Below are 19,339 nucleotides of genomic sequence, written 5' to 3'. Positions count from 1 at the left end.
ACTATTGTGTCTGTAAATCAAGATATGAACATTAATAACAGACAAATCAGGCGTCTTCTTTTCCCTGATTGAAGTGAATTGGAGCCAGAGTTGATGGAGCCAGAAGCACACCCATGATCGCTTCATATCTGTCGACTAGCAGTTTAGATATGTCTATTTATATAAACTGACAGAAGAAAAGGCCTTCCCCAATCACTCATTCATACTGGGCCGATATAATACCCACAAAAGTTCCAGAATGTCACTTTATACACTTAAATTTTTCCATTCTCATTGTTAACCAGCACTTTTTTGCATACACGATATAGTCATTTATATTCACCTTTTGCGTCTGTTTAAAATGTCCTTCACGAGCTTCTACTCTTTGATAATTTGTGATAATCTCTTGCCCAAGGACACAACAATAGCACGGTGCAAGCAGGATTTGAACCCGCAGACGACTGAGCCGCTGTTGACCCTGTATGAAGCAAACGTGGCTCGATCGATATAAACTGAGAATATAAAGGTCTCTCTCCTCTCCCTCCTCCTCCCTCTCTCCCTCTCTTTGTCCTCCCTCTCCTCCTCTCTCTCCTCCTGTCTCTCCCTCTCCTCCTCTCTCTCTCCCTCCTCCTCTCTCTCCCTCCTCCTCTCTCTCTCCCTCCTCCTCCCTCTCCTCCTCCCTCTTTCCCTCTCCTCTCACTCTCCTCCCTCTCCTTCTCTCTCCTCCTCCCTCTCTCCCTCTTTCCCTCTCCTCCCTCTCTCCCTCTTCTCCCGCTCTCCCTGTCCACCTCCCTCTCTTTCTCTCCCCCTCTCCTCCTCCCTCTCCACATTCCTGGATGGATGGATTTAAAATAAGTTGATGTGTTTCTTGTGTGTTCTTGATTTCGTCTCATTCGTTTTCATTTAAATACTATAGAACTGTGATTAGTGCAAAAATGAACTTGTTTTGAGACCGTGTAATCCCTCTTTCATCCAGCAGGGGCTCATTGTTGAGAAGGATGTGATCAAGGCGTTTTGTTTACTAGCTAACATCATTATGGGTCCTTATGCTCCTACTTGTGAACTTGGGAGTAGAACTAGTCCCAGTGTTTCAGGCCAGTACCATCAAATGTAAAATGGCTTCTGGATGGGAGCCAAAACATTTTGATCGCAAAACGGTATCCAGACCACCTTTGAAATTAGGGAGACTAGGGATATATATGTTCAAGTAATGGCCACATCAAGTAATTTTCTCCGTCCACGGTGTCTGAGGCGTCTGCCCTCAAATGCAGAGGCGCCCGACTAGAGGCCACAGCAGAAGGCCAAATATCGGATATTGTATTCCTTCAAAAATCCCTAGTTGAAACCCTCTCAACAGCAAAATGGTTGTTTTTCACACTGCAAAGATGCGCTTTAAGGAATTTTTTACTCGATATTCAAATGCTGTATATCAACACAAACACATGCAGCGTTTGGAGCTGTTTTTCCCTCTGCACGTTGTGACTTTAGATGTGCTGTTATTGTATCTGCAGGCATTTTGTAATGTGATATAAAAGTGTTACCGTGGTAGTCTCCTGTGCAGTCCCCTGTGTGTTGATTAGCTGTAAACATGAGACACATGAAGACTTCCTGTTTGCATCGTCACTTCTGCTTTTGACTCAAGTCACACATGAAGCTGCAGGTGGAGAGAAAGTTCAACTGGTGTAGATGCTACAACAGTTAACTTCCATTTTCACTTTTGTGGAAAACACAAACATTTAAGATAAATACAACTTTTACTGGCTTAAAGACATGAAAAACTACTTTATATATTTAAAAACTCTTTGCAGCAGTCCAAAGTTACTCCTCACTTACCTTATGCATTCAGAGCATCATAATTACTCACAACAATGAGTTTATAAGCACTTTTCAATAACTGCCAGAGACCAGAAAGGAGTTTTGCTGTGACAGTAACGCTAACAGCAACTAGCATGCTAACAGGACACTTCCTTATTATCAGACAAAATAACACTTTATAATTGGATGCAGACAGCACACATCGGATTATTTTGACCTCAAGAGCTGCTTATAAAATATATCTTTACAGGGGTCAGACACATTTTTCTTTTCTTGTTTTTATTGTAAAACTGTTGCTGAACTTTTTGTTAAACCAATATTCATTTCATGTTTTTGAGTAGTATAATCCAACTACATTAGGCAAGGCAAGGCAAGTTTATTTGTATAGCACAATTCGTACACAAGGTAATTCAAAGTGCTTTACAGAATAAGAAAGACATTAAAATCACACAAATCAAACATAAATAATCACAAATAATCATCATAAAATCAACATTAAAAGAGAAGAGTGCAGAATAAAAACCTGTCAGTCATATGCACAGCTAAACAGAACTGTTTTGAGTCTGGATTTAAACATTGTCAAAGTAGAGGCCTGTCTCACATCTTCAGGAAGACTGTTCCAAGTTTTAGCTGCATTAGCGTCAAACAATACTATGAGAAAAAAATCCTTTGGGTCTCAATTGAAGTCAAGACTACCAGCAAGTCTACACCAGGACTACACTGAGCTTAAACCAGCCTCCTTCCTCATTCTCCTCAGGATTAAAAGGCATCCCGTCTTGACCTGGATTCAACGAGAGCCAAAGCTTTGTGTCTCCAACAACACTGGCATTGAAGTAAACAAGAAGAATTATCAATCAAAAAATGTTACTTTCATTTACTCAGTCATCACGTTTATAAAAATCAAACTGTCTGAAGGAAAATGTAATTTCATATCACAATGAAAAGAGATTTATCAGTTTGACCCATAGACTGTTTATATAAATGGACAAAGCTGTGTCCCCTCTCTCTGTAACTTCTGCTCATACTCGTCATTTTGGTCTTAAATGTTCGTATTAACCCTCTACATGATCCTGGGGTTTTTATTTCACTATTGTGTCTGTAAATCAAGATATGAACATTAATAACAGACAAATCAGGCACCTTCTATTCGCGATGGTGCTCCTGCTAGTGTTAGCAAGAGATTTGATTGACAGCGTTGCTAAGTGCCCGCTCCATGCTAAATCAGCAGTGCAAATGGGAAGGTGCAAATGGGCATTACCTTCAACAGCCTCACTCTGGATTGGCTCTTTGTTTGCTATGATACTCGCTGTTGGAATTCCAAAAATGGAACTCTGCTCCAAATTGTCCCCTATAACAGCTAGCCTCGATGAGCTTCATTTGGAGTTGAGTGCTGTGGGTTATGCCACACTCACTTCTTTATACAGTCTGTGGGTTACATACACTATACGCTGCCTGGCCAAAAAAAGTTGCCACCTGGATTTAACTAAGCAAATAGATTGGGGTTGCTGCAGTTCTAGGTCCGGTCTAAGTTCAGCAACAGGCTGTGCTCAAAGAATGAGATCAGCTGACTATCTGAATATACTGAATGACTGGGTTATTCCATCAATGGATTTTTTCTTTGGGCTCAAACTGTGAAAGAGTGGTTCAGGGACCATGAGACATCATTTCCACACATGGATGGGCCACCACAGAGTCCAGACCTTAACCCCATTGAGAATCTTTGGGATGTGCTAGAGAAGACTTTGTGCAGATCAGACTCTACCATCATCAATGCAAGATGTTGGTGAAAAATTAATGCAACACTGGATGGAAATAAATCTTGTGACATTGAAGAAGCTTATCCAAACAATGCCACAGCAAATGGGTGCTGTAATCAAAGCTAAAGGTGGAACAACCAAATATTAAAGTGTGTGACCTTTTTTTTTGGTTGCAATTTTTTTGGGGGGTCAGACAGTGTATATGGCTCTGTTTATACAATCATGGAACTAATGATTTTCTAGCCCAGATAATACATTTTGTCATTCTTTTTACAAAAGTTAACAGCTGTGAACTTTACTATAACTTAAAATATATTTGTGGGTCTTTATGCATTTGTAAATAATAATAATAATAATAGCAGCAGGACATATATCTGCTATCTGTATCAGGCCCTCGCTGATCCTTTGAATGACATTGTGCTCTTTTCTAACAGACTTGTCTTGTGTGTTTTTCAGGCGAGAAACATCCAAACAGGGGAGCTGGCTGCAGTGAAGATCATAAAACTAGAGCCAGGTACCATCTGTTTTTCTCATCAGTCTGTGTAGTGGAAACTCTGTGTTGAGGCCAGCTCAGGTCTGTACGAGAGCACATCTAACAAGGGAGCACTGTGAAGGCGGCCAGCTTAGAACAGTCTTGCTTTATGGTTTTTGTGCCAGAGGTATAAATTAGTTTCAATATTATCTTTTATCATCTATTAGCATCAACATTATATCGCTCTTCAAATTTTGTTATCGTGACAGGCCTAATAACAGCTGCACTAACACAACTGCGGCACTAAATTGACAGTGGCGCTAACATGACAACTTCGCACGATACAGTGTCGGACAGGCAAAAGTTATAGGGGCCAATTTGGAGCTGAGTTTCATATTAGCAATTCCGACTACGAGTATCATAGCAGTCGAAGAGCCAATCCGTCCCGTCCACACTGCTAGTTTATCAGGGAGTGGGTGCTCAGCAACACTGTCAATCAAACAGGTTGCTAATGGTAGCAGGAGCAACTTCGGGGAAAGAAGGCACCTGATTTGTCTGTTATTAATGTTCATATCTTGATTTACAGACACAATAGTGAAATAAAAAAAAAACAGGATCATGTTAATACGGGTTAATACGAAGATTTAAGACCAAAATGACGAGTCTGACGGCAGCAGTTAGAGAGAGGGGACACAGTTTTTCAGTGTAAAGTGAATTAGAGCCAGAGTCGATGGGAGTCAGTTTGGGAGGTGGTGCAAGTTAACTATGTCCATTTATATAAACAGTCTATGATGGTAACCTATGTTTTAAAATGGATTTGTTGAGTATTGGGTATCAGACAAACATGAAAATATCACTTTATAACATAAGTTTGTTCCTTTTTCACTTTTAATCACCTCTTTGGCAGCACTTCATATACAGATTGGTCCTATCTTCAAAAGAGCATTCACAAAAGTATATTTATGTATTATAATTTACCCCTGTAGCTCAACCCTGGCACTGTAATGTCATTAAACCCATGTGTAGTGAGTGTTGAGGTGTCTGCTGCTCTGGCCCACTGGCACACACAGGATTATCAGGATTACAGAGAGGGGCTTTGGCTCTGGATCAGACTGCACTGGTTTAACACATTCATGCTGAGCTGTATTCTCTCTCTTTTATCACTCTTAATCGAGATAGTGAGAGTAAAGTAGGTGACTCTGTTAAGCTGTCTGCCTTTGATAGACATGAAGCCAGACGCTACTAATTGCATAATATTACAACTGGCCAAGTGCTGCCCCTACTGGCAACAAACGGAGATGTTTCAGTACATTGTTTTGAGTTGTTTGTTATTCCCATCATCATCATATGGCAGTCCTATCTAGATCTGTCGACTTATTGTTCAATATACGAAAACTAGAACAATATTTTTTGGGGGTCAATATTAAGTGTGTGTACATTTTCTTGACAATACTGTTGTGATGACGTTTACGGCGATGTCAGCTGCCATTGGGCACCCCAGTTTTCTAACATGCAACTCAGCAGACTTGTTTCTTTTATTACGTTATTTTAGATGAATATTGTGATTTAAAATGTGCAAATAACATAATGATCCACACACAGGCACAATAGGGCTGAATTAAATGCTAAATCTTTTGGGGCGCTCCTTGGATGGGGCTGAAAGCGGTGGAGTCTGGGTTTGGAGGTGTAGTGTAGAATGTATCGACATTGTGCTTTCAGGGTGTGAACAAAACCTGTATTTTTCCTCTGACTTTGTCTCAGACGTCACTCCTTTTTTTGAATAGTTTTGGAATCACTGTGTGGACTAGAACTGGTTTAACTGGAACTGCTAAGCTATAGAAGAGAGAGAGAGGGAGAGAGGGAGAAAGAGAGGGACAGAGAGAGAAAAAAATACAAGGAAATAAGAGAGGGAGAAGGAGGGGAGAGAGAGAGAGAGAGAGAGAAGAGGGAGGAGAGAGGGCAGGAATAGGGAGAGAGGGGGGTCGTAAAGAGAGTATAAGCAGAGAGAAAGAGGGGGAGGAGAGAGAGATAAAAGGAGACAATGAATGAGGGGAGGCAAAGGGGTGACAATGGAGAGCGAAAAGAGGGAAGGTCAGGGGGAGAAATGGAGATAGAAAAGAGAGAGAATAAGAAGAGACAGAGAGGAAGGGGGGACACATTAAGTGGGAAAGCTGGAGAGAATGAGGAATGAGAGAAAGGGGAGCAAGCAGAGGAAAGAGAAGGAGGAGATGAGAGCGCCAGAGGTGAAGGGGTGCAAGGGGAGGGAGCTGTGAAGATAGACGATGGTGGAGAAAAAGAAAGAGGGAGAGAGGAAGGGAGAGAGAGGGAGGAGAAGAAGAAAAAGGGAGAGAGGAAAGGAGACAGAGGGTGAGAGGGTGCAAGGGATAAGGAGGGGAGGAGAAGACCAGAAGTGAAGGGGTGTGAGGCGAGGGAGCTGTGGAGTTAGACGATGGTGGAGAAAAGAGAAAGAGAGGGGGAGAGAGAGAGTGAGGAGAAGAGAGACAGAGAGAGGAAGTGAGGGAGAAGAAGGAGGAGAGAGGTGTGGTGCAGTGTGCCGCAGGCCTGTTAAACAGAGCAGACTGGTTTAACAATATGAGTCAAATCAGTGTCAGATTTGAATGATGAGGATCCCTGACTTTAACCAGAGGACACGGCTTCTGCAGAGTGAGAACAACAGGACCTGCACTTCATACCGCCAGTCATACAGTGACGTCATGTTGGGGGTGTTCTACATGTATCTGTATGGTGGAATGTTTAGCAGTTACCATGGTGACACAATGCACACATTAGAAAATACTGTTTAAACAAGTTTTAAGATAGTCTGAAAACAAATGTATTTAAAGAGCACAAGTTCAGGAACCTTTGATCAACCCATGGTCCTTGTAGGAGTTTGATTTTACACAAAAAGGTGAGAGTGACTCAGTGGAAAACTGCTAGCTAGCTTTGTTGTAGTTCTAACCAAGTCAGCTCTGTACGATCAGATTATGTTCAAACAAAGCTCAGATTAAAGTCTAACTTGAGTAACAGAGCTTCAGACAGAGCAGTGCCTCCAGTTGGCCTCACACCCCCAGAGAATGTTTATGACATGAGCTGAAATTATTATCATGTACACAGTGAATGGATTAAAGTATGCAATGAAATTCTGACTTGCTGGCTTATAAATAAATGAGAATATTGACCTATACTAAACAAAACATTAGACATTAAGATGAGGTTGGGGACATAAAGTTTATCTTATCAGTTAAGCCATTTATTTCCGTTTAACTTGTCGCTCTCCATGTAGATGAGCAAGTTGGTTAACATTAAAAATGCAGGTTTTTCAAGGCAGTAAAACCCCTGTGTGTAAACGGATTATAAATGCGTTTCATTCAAGCCAGTTATACACCTGAGCTATGGGTGTCATTCAAGTGGATGAAAAAAATTAGGACCTTCACCATTGCTATAGGAGTAACCAAATTAACAAAATAGTACATCTGTTTAAAGGGAAACTGTCATCTGTCACCTTTAACAGGGAGCTGAAACCCAGTGTGATGGAAATGTAGGTGCATCATGTTGTGTTTTTGTATAAATGCATTTGATCTGTGTCAGTCTGTCAGACCCAGACCAGATGTAATTTTATTTATTTTATTTTATTGTTTATTTGAATAGGGACAGATCCAACATAGATTAACACTTGAGTAATCTGATGCAGGTATCACAGTGTTTATAGCCTTGATTAATTCACCACACCAGTCCCCAGAAGGGCTTGTTCAAATTTCACTCAGAAGCTGTGGGATTATTTGTAGCATGTGTAAGAGCTCCGCCCCATCCTCCAGGAAAGCCTTTGTAGACACAGGCGTAAAAGTTCATTGTAACATGATTGTAACTAAATTATTATAAATGCTCAGAGCTCAGATGCTTTGGAGAAGGAGAGACAAAAATTCCCCTTCAAAATCGTAAAAAAAAATTCATGGGATATTTTATATAATCATTGCAAATTTTGTTAAATTTTTGGTTTATTTTAACAGGGACCTCGTGCAAACACATTAATCTCATAAAAGAAGAGATGTATCACACCAGATTTAGCTAAAGCTAGTTTCCATCTGCAGGTTAGCAAACAATTAAAATACATCCAATTATCCGTCCATTTACAATCAAACCATGCATTTTCCAATTCTTTCTTTAAAAAACATCACTTTTATCAAGTGCTACAAAAATCTCGTGTTAAAACCCATTGGAACAGATGCTGACAGGCTGCTGAAGGAGCTCAATTGGCCTTGTATTTCTCCATTTTAATCTTGTGTCAGTGTCTGAATCAGTAGCAGCTGTGTGGATATGATTTAGGTGCTCTGGATGTGCCGAACCTCTCCACGTTTTGTAGATTTGAAAAGAACAGTGTGATCTCTGCTGTTGTTACTGGCTCGAGGAGATACTGGAGTGAAGCACATAGCTTAAAAGGACGGAGGTTTTAGCTTAAATGTGTTGACTTTGATGCTCAAACGGGGGTAAGGAGGGGTGAGGGGGCTGAGAGTAATTTTATGACTCTATTTTTTTCTTTTTTTTATGGAAAGTTTTTGGTGATTTTCAGATTCTAGAATGTGATGATATTGTACTCCCTGATGGGCAAGGCAAGAGCATAGACTGTGTACAATAAAAAATACATATACATACATACACACAAACACACACACATAAAATATATATATATATATATATATATATATATATATATATATATATATATATATATATATATATATATATATATATATATATATATATATATATATATATATATATATTACACACATATACTGCCTCAATAGCTCACCTGCTTGTTGAACTTTGATAGGGAAACTTTGAATCCAAGATCTGATGATTGCTTCCCAAACATGGAATGCATTTCAAGGAAATGCAAAACTGGATAGATTGGTGCCACTGCAGCACTTTAATAACATGTATACTTAAACCTGCTCATGTTTTTAATGTTTTAAATGGACATATACAGATATTTGGTTTGTTTTTTGAACATGGAGCTTGTGAAAAGAATTGCTCTCATTGGCCTCTCCTTGTAGAAATAGAGATAAATAAAAACATTATTGGAGAAGAAACACCACGATTCTTCCTGTTTGTTGACAAATAATCTGTGAATAATTGTCCATTTCTGTCTGTTAAATCATTTTTACTTATACTTCTACATCCCTAGCTGGAACAATTATGTGAAACATTTGTCATTTTTCCCAATGGTCAGTCAGAGTAAAACAGAAATTCTCAGAATATTACCAAACGCCTCCTTTTGAATTGCCAGTGTTCGTCCAGATGCGTTATACAGAACTTCCAAGAAAAACGTGCCAATAGGAAGTTGTCCTGTGTTTGCCAACTCTAGACTACACCATTACTATTCTACCCCACTTTACCCAAACCACATCAGCGTCCCTCTAAGCCTTTTCCTGTTCTTTTATGAGCTGTTTATGTCCTCCTCTATCCAGTTTCACAGGAGGTTTAAAAGGCAAACCAGTGTTGTCATCATATTAAAACTTCAAGCTTAATTTTGATAGTTAAAGGAATTCATACTTTTGATTTTCTGATATCACAAGATGATGGTAATAAACAGCATTCAGCATCAAATTTTAAATGTACTTTGTGTTCTATTCCCATGTGTGTTATGTGTGTAATCCCTCAGTTTTCAATAGTGGTCCATGGGTGTATACTAGTGTCTGCTGAGTTGATATTGGGTGAGAAAAATATTATGCATTTCCTTAATATTTGTTTAATATTATGAGACGTTTTTGGGGAAACATATGTAACCACTATAGAATATTTAGTTGGTTGGGCTATTGTTTATGGCAATTAACGCATTAAGACGACAGAAGAACAGGCTGCTCAGGGAGCTTGTGCATGAATGACACACAGAACAGATTGGAATAAAGTAAAATATATTTGGTGAAAGTCAAAACAAAGTGGCATACCATTTAATCAAATTACAATAAACAAAATTTACGTTTTTAAACAACAACAAAAAAGAAGGCAGTTCTTTGTCAAAGATTTTGACTTTGTGTGAGAGTTCAGTTCAGTTTTTTTTAAGTTGTGTGACTTTGTGTAAGAGTTCAGTTTATTCCTTTTTTTTAGGATTCAGTTCAGGTTCAGTTTGTAATCACGCAAATCCGTAATCCACAGTTCGCGGAGCAAAACAAAATATATTAGTCCTACCAGCTCGCCATCAGTAGAGAATCTCTGTTTGGTCCCATGAAAAAAACCTGACCTAAAAACAAGGTCAAAACAGGATCTCAGTTCAGTTACCGTAACATTTCAACATTCATAATAAAACAGTTGCGCAACAAATCAAGACTACACATTCCAGCCGACAATACCGCCAGCAGTGAGCAATTAGATTAACAATATATATCAATTACATTAACAGAATGTATCAAAACAGCATAACAGCGCTGCCGAATTAAAGTTAACACATCAAAGTTAATTAGAACATGATGTTTCATTCATAAATTTTGGTTCATGATTGCCGTAATTCAAAACAAACACAAAAATACTCGCATTAGTAGCGGGATTCAACACGCGGATACGCGGAAACAAACCGCGACTTAATTTACGCCAAACTCGGCACTGGCTTTGAATTTAGGGGACTTCTATGATATTTAAGATTGAAAACGTTTTGGCAAAACTCACCATTGAGTCGTGTGTGAGAAGAATGTAAAAAATAATGTTTAAAGCCGAGTAGTTGTCATCCAGTCCAAACGCCAGTTGCACAGACACAGTGAGAGCGGAGTGGGAGGGGCGGAGGAGCAGACAGGTACAGAGCTGCTCCAGTCATTTATTCACCAACCAATTGGGAGTGAGCCAATCAGGGTCAAACACTGACTAGGTAAGGGTAACCCTAGATGGAAGGGGTTACACATAGAAATTGTCTCATTACACCAATTTATTGAACAAAATGAGATATATATCGGCTGAACCAATATCTTGAAAGCTGATATCCAGTCCACCAAAAATGTTCAATATCTAATCATTATCATGGCCAAAATAATTGTGATTAATGATTATATCAGGATAATTATTAAAGTTGCCAACAGTTTAAAAATGTTATGAATAGGAATAATTATAATTTTAATATTATGAACAGGTTCCACATTTAAACTGTTATAGTGCTGTACTTTGTTATTGTTCATTACGTCGATCGCGATCTACCAGTCGATCGTGAAGGCATTTTGGGTAGATCACGTCCCCTCATCCATCCAGTCACATGACTAACATACAGGACAACAGTCAGATTACACCTGACCCTAGGTCACATCACGGGCGCTGCACACGCATAAACAAGCACGAGTTATCTTAACCCTATAGCGTCGGATCCTATCGTCGCCGAAAGAGGGCGGTTGCGGACTTACCAGCAGCGTAACTTCGTGCCCAGTCGTGCTCTCATGTAAATTCAAACGGCGTCTCAAAGTGGAGACATGGGGCTGTCTAAATATTTTACCATCATTACTGTAATCTGCCTCTGTTGTCCTGAAGGTGACGAATGAGAGCGCGGGGGCTGCGGGGATTTTCCCAGTCATTTATTCGATGCGTAAAAGAAAAAAATACAGAAGGATGGGTAAAATAGAAGTAGTTGTGTGAAAAAATGCAGTAAATTCTGATACTTCGTTTAACATGATTTTATGGCTATAAAAAAAAAAGACAAAACCCTAATCAACATGATTAGCTCTGTTATCGCTTTCAAAGGAAAAATGCAATTTTACTCCTGACTGGCTGTCAGAAGCTACTGCCCGAACTATGCATCCATCACTGATTCCATTCAGTGTCATCAGAGCAGTAATCATCATTCAAGTAATTATGAACATGTAGGAAGTTCAATTGTGTTGTGCAGTATTATCTCATGACGTTGTGCATCAAAATGCACTGTACATGTAAGAATTCATAATACATTTACAAATAAATATATGTTTAACATTTTTGTATTAGGTGGTAGATCTTACAGACACAATCATTTTAAAAGTAGCTCACATACTGAAAAGGTCTGAGCACCCCTGTTCTACACATTCTGGAGATGTAATGAGGATTATCATGATTATATAAAATATCCCATGAATGTACACATACATTTTATATCACCATAAATGATATTGTTGTTTATTGTCCCATTGCTATCTGATACCAGTATCGTATCGATGCATCCCTATAGTCTATCTGTCTTATACTTGTTTTAATACAGCTCAAGATCATTCTAAAGATATTCAGGAAAGGTTCATTTCTGCCCTGTGAATGGGGCTTTTTTTGTATCGATACCTGCTCAAATGTGGATTGAGTTTTGCTACTAGTTTTAGTATGGATTAGTATCTGATTTTCAATACTTTTGCCAAACCTAACCATAACACAGTCCTTCTAACTCTGTTCTTGAGCCATTTGTGTCCATAGTCTGCCTGTAGTAACTCTGCCCATGTGTTTGTGTGTTTCCAGGGGACGATTTTTCCATCATTCAGCAGGAAATCTTCATGGTGAAAGAATGCATGCACCACAACATCGTGGCCTACTTTGGGAGCTACCTCTGGTGAGAATCAAAACACTGGAGTTTTACCACAGACACTCAGAAAACTATGTTCACAAAAGGAAAGTGCAACAGGACACTCTGTAACTCTATCTTACCATCTGGAATGGAACTTTAAAATTTATTCATATGTATAAACAAGTGGACTAAGGGAGTGGGGCGTCTTCCACAGCGTTCAGCTCCAGTCAAATGAAGCTCATCGAGGCTAGCAGTTGTAGGGGACATGCATTGTAGGGGACAATGCATGTTAGGAATTCCGACCACAAGTATTATAGCAACCAAAGAGCCAATCCAGAGTGAGGCTGTTGAGGTAACACCCCTTCGCTTAGCAATGCTGTCAGTCAAACCTGTTGCAGGAGCAGCCTCTGGGAAGGTGCCTGATTTGTCAGTTATTAATGTTCATATCTTGAGTTACAGACACAATAGTGAAATAAAAATCATGTAGTGGGTTAATAAGAACCTTTACCACCTTTACCACCACAGTTTTCCAATGTAAAGTGAATGGGAACCGTAAGCATGCCCATGCTCACATCCTGTTTGGAACGCAGTGGCTAGCGCGTTAGCTATGTCCATTTATATATACAGTCTATGGATGTATTTTGCTTTTTCAGGTATTCACATTAAACTATAGCATATGTGTATCCTACTTTGACTTTTTGTTCATTGATCAAAACTGATCTGAAACGGTCCATTGACTTCCTGTTCAACACTGTAGAACTGATCATTAAGATTAATCGCCTGTGTTGGTGCTGTTTTATTCTCTAAACATGCATGTATGTTCATCCCATGTTGATGGGGTGTTGGTGCCTATTTTCTAGCACAATAAAAAAAAACAAAAAGCAACGTGTCTTAAATTAAAATAAATTAAAACTCAAAAAACCTTTCGTGTACTGTCTCATGTTACAACGTATGTGTAACATGCGGCTTACACACATGGGCAAAATTGTTGGTACTCGGTTAATGGAAGAAAAACTCACAATGGTCACAGAAATAACTTAAATCTGACAAAAGATAATAATAAATAATAAGTAATAATAAATAAAAATTCTAAATGTCTATGAAATTTTACCAATGAAAGTCAGACATTGCTTTTGAAACATGCTTCAACAGAATTATTTAAAAAAAAAATAAACTTATGAAACAGGCCTGGACAAAAATGATGGTACCCCTAGAAAAGACTGAAAATAATGTGACCAAAGGGACATGTTAATCCAAGGTGTGTCCACTAATTAGCATCAGTGTCTACAGTCTTGTAATCAGTCAGTGGGCCTATATATAGGGCTACAGGACGTTTCCAAGCAGCTTGATGTTCCTGTGACTACAGTTCCACATATTATTCAGAAATTTAAGATCTATGGGACTGTAGCCAACCTCCCTGGACGTGGCCACAGGAGGAAAATTGATGACAAATCAAAGAGATGGATAATACGAATAGTAACAAAAGAGCCCAGAAAAACTTCTAAAGAGATTAAAGTTGAACTTCAAGCTCAAGGAATATCAGTGTCAGATCACACCATCCGTCGTTGTTTGAGCCAAAGTTAATGGTAGACAACCAAGGAGGACACCATTGTTGAAAACAAATCTGTTTTATAACATTTAATTCATATATTTATGCAGGATCGTTAGAGGATCGGCGGAGCAACAAAACACAGAAACCACTTAGTGCTAGAATAATGTGTCTTTTATTCCCCGCACAAAAGCAGCATACAAAATCACTTTTTCAGACAGCAACTTTAATCAACCAGCGCCTTACCTTGACACAGGACTGGAGAGCCAACAGTCCAGTAGAGCGCTGGGCCGTCCGAAAACAAAGCTGGGCGACCGTACGTATCCCACAGCAGACTCTACCGAACCAGGGGCTACCCCGTCTTTATAACATGAAACAAACAAGGCCTGCGTGGGGAGAGGAGCGGGCCAAGCTCCTCTCCCAGGCATTCCCCGGATAAGATTTTCCCATTTCACTACCAGTTTCATAAACAGATAGTGAAAGGGGTCCTACTGGCGCTCAAAACATTCATAACAATCCCAACACTCTGTTTAAACAGCACAAGGTCAGGGAAGAGGGCAAACGAGGACACACTACACAGGGCTATAACCTGTCACTCCACTCTTGGCCTCGTTAGCCATCTTCACTTCAATTTAATGATATATTTTCTTGTCAATATCTCGCCGTAGTGAGCGAACATACAGACAGGTCAAGACGTTAATAATTGTTACCAATAACACAATAAGACACACAGCTATAAGAGGAGGCATTAATAGGCCTCGAGCAAAGGGAGATACGCCATTAAAGATATCATACCAATGGCTAGCAGATTTTTGTTCCACCAGTTTTGCTACTGCTAATACCTGTTTCTGGGCGATCAGCGTGGACACATGTAGGCGAGTGATGTTATGATTATGATCAGCTATAAGTTTTTGCAAGTCCATGGAGTGGTTCAGTGCACTTCTGAAATGCTCCAGAGACACGCCCAAATTGGCGTCGTGCAGGACTTCCCACTGGATCCGAGTGTAAGCCTGCTCGTCACTGTAATTGGTCAACCTATATGTTTGGTTATGCCAATGCCACATGTGAACACCTTTCACACATCCAGAAAAAGGGGCGGTTGGGAGCTGCGGATGCTGATCCATGGTGGCTACACACAGAGTGTGGGGCCCCACTTGATACAGCATATCGCGTGGTGGTTCCCAGTCCCAATCACACAAAGCATTTTCCTCTTTCAAGCATGGGTTGGTGTAACCTTGTCTCAAGGAACACACAGCTCCCTTATCTGTGTGTTCACAGTCCGTCAAGTCAAAGGTCTCATTCGTCGCTGGCGCTAACCAGTCACCTCTTACTCTCAAGATCCAGTATGATTTTGATGCAATCACAGGTAATACATGAAATCGGCACACTGTCAAAGATTTTGTCACGTTATGTTGTATCCAAACACCGGTACATACCGTATTATTACATCTAGTTTTTTCTGGCATTAAGTGGAGCCAGTACAGAGCCGTCAGGTTCCATATCCACCTCCACTCTGCATAATTTCCTGTAGTCAATATTCTCTGCATTTTCTCTAGTTGTACCTTGGCATGCACAGTTTGTAATGAGCAAAGAGTCCAATTTGCGAAAGTAGTCAAATTTTCATACAAATCACTGGAAGCATAAAACAAATCAGAACTCCATACAAATCCTTCTTCCCATAGTTTAGCATTTTCAATTTGTCCCTTTAAGGCAGTAGGCATCCATGAGGCTACTCGTCCCAAGCCATCATGGGTATACTGACCAGTCCCACTTAATTTACTAGCAGTCAGTTGATTATCCACCATATTGGATGCCCCCAACAAAGTCCCAGATCCCCCAAGGAGAGTGCCCATCCATGAGCGCCTGACTCTCCGTTTGCACTCTGGAATAGGGGGAAATTTCACCATCCATCGAACTACAGTTCTGTGTTGGCTCGTAGCCATACGTTGGCATGTGGGTACAATAGGCACCACATGCGTCGAAGAGTGCTGCGTAGTATTGGGCAAAGTCCAAACTACATAGAGGAAAAATGTCCTATTGGCAATAGGTGTACTATTACCAATCCAGAAGGCGTCGGTCACAGTTATGGTCCAGTCTGTGCCATTCGTTCCATCCGTGGCACAGTTTCGGGCAGTCAAGTTATATTCACACAAAGGGACGGCAGATGTTACCGTCAAATTACATCCTTTAGCCACCACCGGCACGTTCTTTCCTTTAAAGCAGGTATTGCAGCTATACAACTGGCAGTTGGATGTCAGTTTGACAAATCGGCACTCCTGGTGTGCCACACAGGGGAAGTTATCCTGCTGGCGTCCGGTGGTTGCTTCTTCCATCCCAACGACTGATAGGCGATAGGCTGCAGTGCGTGTCCCAGGGTGTCGCCTGACACGAGGGTTGTGAGGAGGAGGAAGGAGAGGACGGTCTTCACCATCAGGTGAGCAATGCCGACACGGCCGGATATGTCCGAAGAGCCGACAGAGTACCGTCTTTGGCCACTAAACATCCTCACGGTTCATAGCCTGTACACATGAAGGGGACACTACACACATCATTAGTTTTCCCTTAAATAACATTTCGAGATGGGCACATTCACCCATTTTTCTTCTCCTGGGTACATGACAGCCACAGTGCTATCTTCTCCCTGGGCTATGACCTCTCCTGCTTTCGGAGGTCCATCGGGTTGCTTGACCCATACTTTGGCTCCCGCTTTGTCAATTTTGGGAGTTTCCCCTTCCACCAGTGTGGAGGGCATTTGTACTTCTTGTACAGCACCAGTTACATAAGGCCTAATCAGCAACTGTGCTATAGCCTGCCCTTGCTTGATAACCAAGGGTTCGTCTGTGTTGTTCTTACAAATAACCACCAGTGTGCCTTTAAAATCTGGATCGAGCACTCCGGCATCTACTGTCATGCCTTTGAGTGCCATACTAGCTTTGGGGACAATGTGTCCATAGGTGCCCTTGGGACACTGTAATCCTAGGCCTAAATCAATCACTTGGACCTGCAGGGGCAGCAAGGTATGGGTCTCAGGAACTCTAAGATCCAACCCTGCTGAGCCAGCCGTCCGTCTCTGGGGAATTTCTGCAGTTTCTCTTAATTTCCACATCTTAATAGTCATGTCAGTTTCAGGTTCTACTTTAATCATTCGATTCATGGGAGTTACCCCTGACCCTAAGGGTCGATTATTCAATTTGGCATTACATTCCTGTAATCTAGCTCTCCAACCCAGTAATGTGTTATCTGGGCTTTCCTTTTTCAAAATAGTTTTCAACATCCCATTCATTCTTTCAATTAATCCAGCGGCTTGTGGATAATATGGAATGTGATATATCCACTCTACATTGTTGTCAGCCGCCCATTCTTTAACCCTACTTCCTGTAAAATGGGTTCCATTCAGTGGTGCAGGTTTTCAACACTCCTGCTTTCACATAGTCTTTGATAGTGCTTGTGATTTCATCATGACCTCCTGGAATTCTATACTGTTTCATATTTACAACTTTGGAGGCAATAGGAATGGGGAATGGCGTCATTTTCACCTTCCCCACCAAAACAGGTCTAGCTTGAATAGTGGAGGTCGTCCCAAAAACAAATTTACCCTGCTGGAGATGCAGCGTCATCCCAGCGAGTATATCCATTCCAATAATCCACTCCTTCACAGGAGTGACTAATACAGTGTATTCTTTCATGGGCAATGAGCCAATTTTCATAACTACCTGAATTTGTTTGGCTTTGACCAGATTTCCTCCCAAGCCGGTGATAGATATTTCAGGCCCTTTAAACTTGTTTGGATTGCCATGTATAATAGTGGCCTCCGCCCCAGTATCCACCAGGGCTCTCACATTTTGAACATTTTTAGTTTTCCAATATATTTGCAATGGTACATACGGGCGGGGGTCCTCTACAGACCGCCCCTGCACCCGGATCTGTGGGGCTTGGCCTTCATCCTATAATGGGGGTAGCATGTCCCAGGGGTTGAGCTCCCAACTTGATTTTCTGTTTTTGCCTTTTTTCCCAACCTTTTTCCTTCATGTTAGCCGGATCAAACTCGGCTCCAATGGCAGCAGCATTTAACACAAACGCACGCACATGTTTAGCTTTGGGGGTGCGGCGTTTCTTTTGTCTGTTCGCTTTATCTGCATGAAGAACAGAGCGTGTGGCAATGTCTACATACCGCTCCTGCTGCCCCTGCATGATTTGCAGCTGCGCCAGCGCGACTGCCCTGTCTCCATGAACTCTGGCGAGTTCATCAGTTTTTTCCTGCAGCTCTTTCCGCTGTTTTTCAACCAATTCTGTTTGTTTGCGCCACGCGGCAGCTACTAACCACGTGCGCCTCTGCAGCCCTTCAACTGGCCGCTTCTCTGTCACCTTGACCCGCCCCAGGGCAGACAAGAGACTTTCTGGGGACCCGTCCGCCAAGACAGTGTCCCACTGTTCTGCACGCCCACCGCCCTGGCGCAACGCGAGCGCCACGGCATGCGTGGGTGCATCACTATCCCACCCAGGCACACACTCGCCTGGTTCCTCCCTAGCGTTTTTTCCCTTACGCTTAAACATCTTTATTTGTTATCCCGTAGTCCTCGATTGATCCTGCCGACAACGCCAAAATGTTTTATAACATTTAATTCATATATTTATGCAGGATCGTTAGAGGATCGGCGGAGCAACAAAACACAGAAACCACTTAGTGCTAGAATAATGTGTCTTTTATTCCCCGCACAAAAGCAGCATACAAAATCACTTTTTCAGACAGCAACTTTAATCAACCAGCGCCTTACCTTGACACAGGACTGGAGAGCCAACAGTCCAGTAGAGCGCTGGGCCGTCCGAAAACAAAGCTGGGCGACCGTACGTATCCCACAGCAGACTCTACCGAACCAGGGGCTACCCCGTCTTTATAACATGAAACAAACAAGGCCTGCGTGGGGAGAGGAGCGGGCCAAGCTCCTCTCCCAGGCATTCCCCGGATAAGATTTTCCCATTTCACTACCAGTTTCATAAACAGATAGTGAAAGGGGTCCTACTGGCGCTCAAAACATTCATAACAATCCCAACACTCTGTTTAAACAGCACAAGGTCAGGGAAGAGGGCAAACGAGGACACACTACACAGGGCTATAACCTGTCAAAATCATAAGATTGGAATTTGCCAAACTACATGTTTAGAAGCCACAAAGCTTCTGAGAGAATGTCCTATGGACAGATGAGACAAAAATGGAACTTTTTGCCAAAGCACATCAGCTCTATGTTCAGATGGAAAAATGAAGCATATCA

At 41.2% G+C, this 19,339-nt stretch overlaps 1 protein-coding gene across 1 annotated transcript in view; it reads left to right on the top strand.

The window, feature by feature from the left end:
* The window catches only part of map4k5 (mitogen-activated protein kinase kinase kinase kinase 5), a 59,676-nt gene that overhangs the window by 5,193 nt on the left and 35,144 nt on the right, over positions 1-19,339 (top strand). The window contains exons 3-4 of the mRNA XM_055231101.1: positions 4,008-4,065; positions 12,475-12,565. Coding sequence (XP_055087076.1) covers positions 4,008-4,065; positions 12,475-12,565 — 149 coding nt within the window. The remainder of the gene's footprint in view (positions 1-4,007; positions 4,066-12,474; positions 12,566-19,339) is intronic.

This window comes from Periophthalmus magnuspinnatus, chromosome 22, assembly GCF_009829125.3.
Source record: "Periophthalmus magnuspinnatus isolate fPerMag1 chromosome 22, fPerMag1.2.pri, whole genome shotgun sequence".
Lineage (NCBI taxonomy): Eukaryota > Metazoa > Chordata > Actinopteri > Gobiiformes > Gobiidae > Periophthalmus > Periophthalmus magnuspinnatus.
Note: the sequence above shows the minus strand (reverse complement) of the source record. Positions and strands in the feature narration are given on the sequence as shown.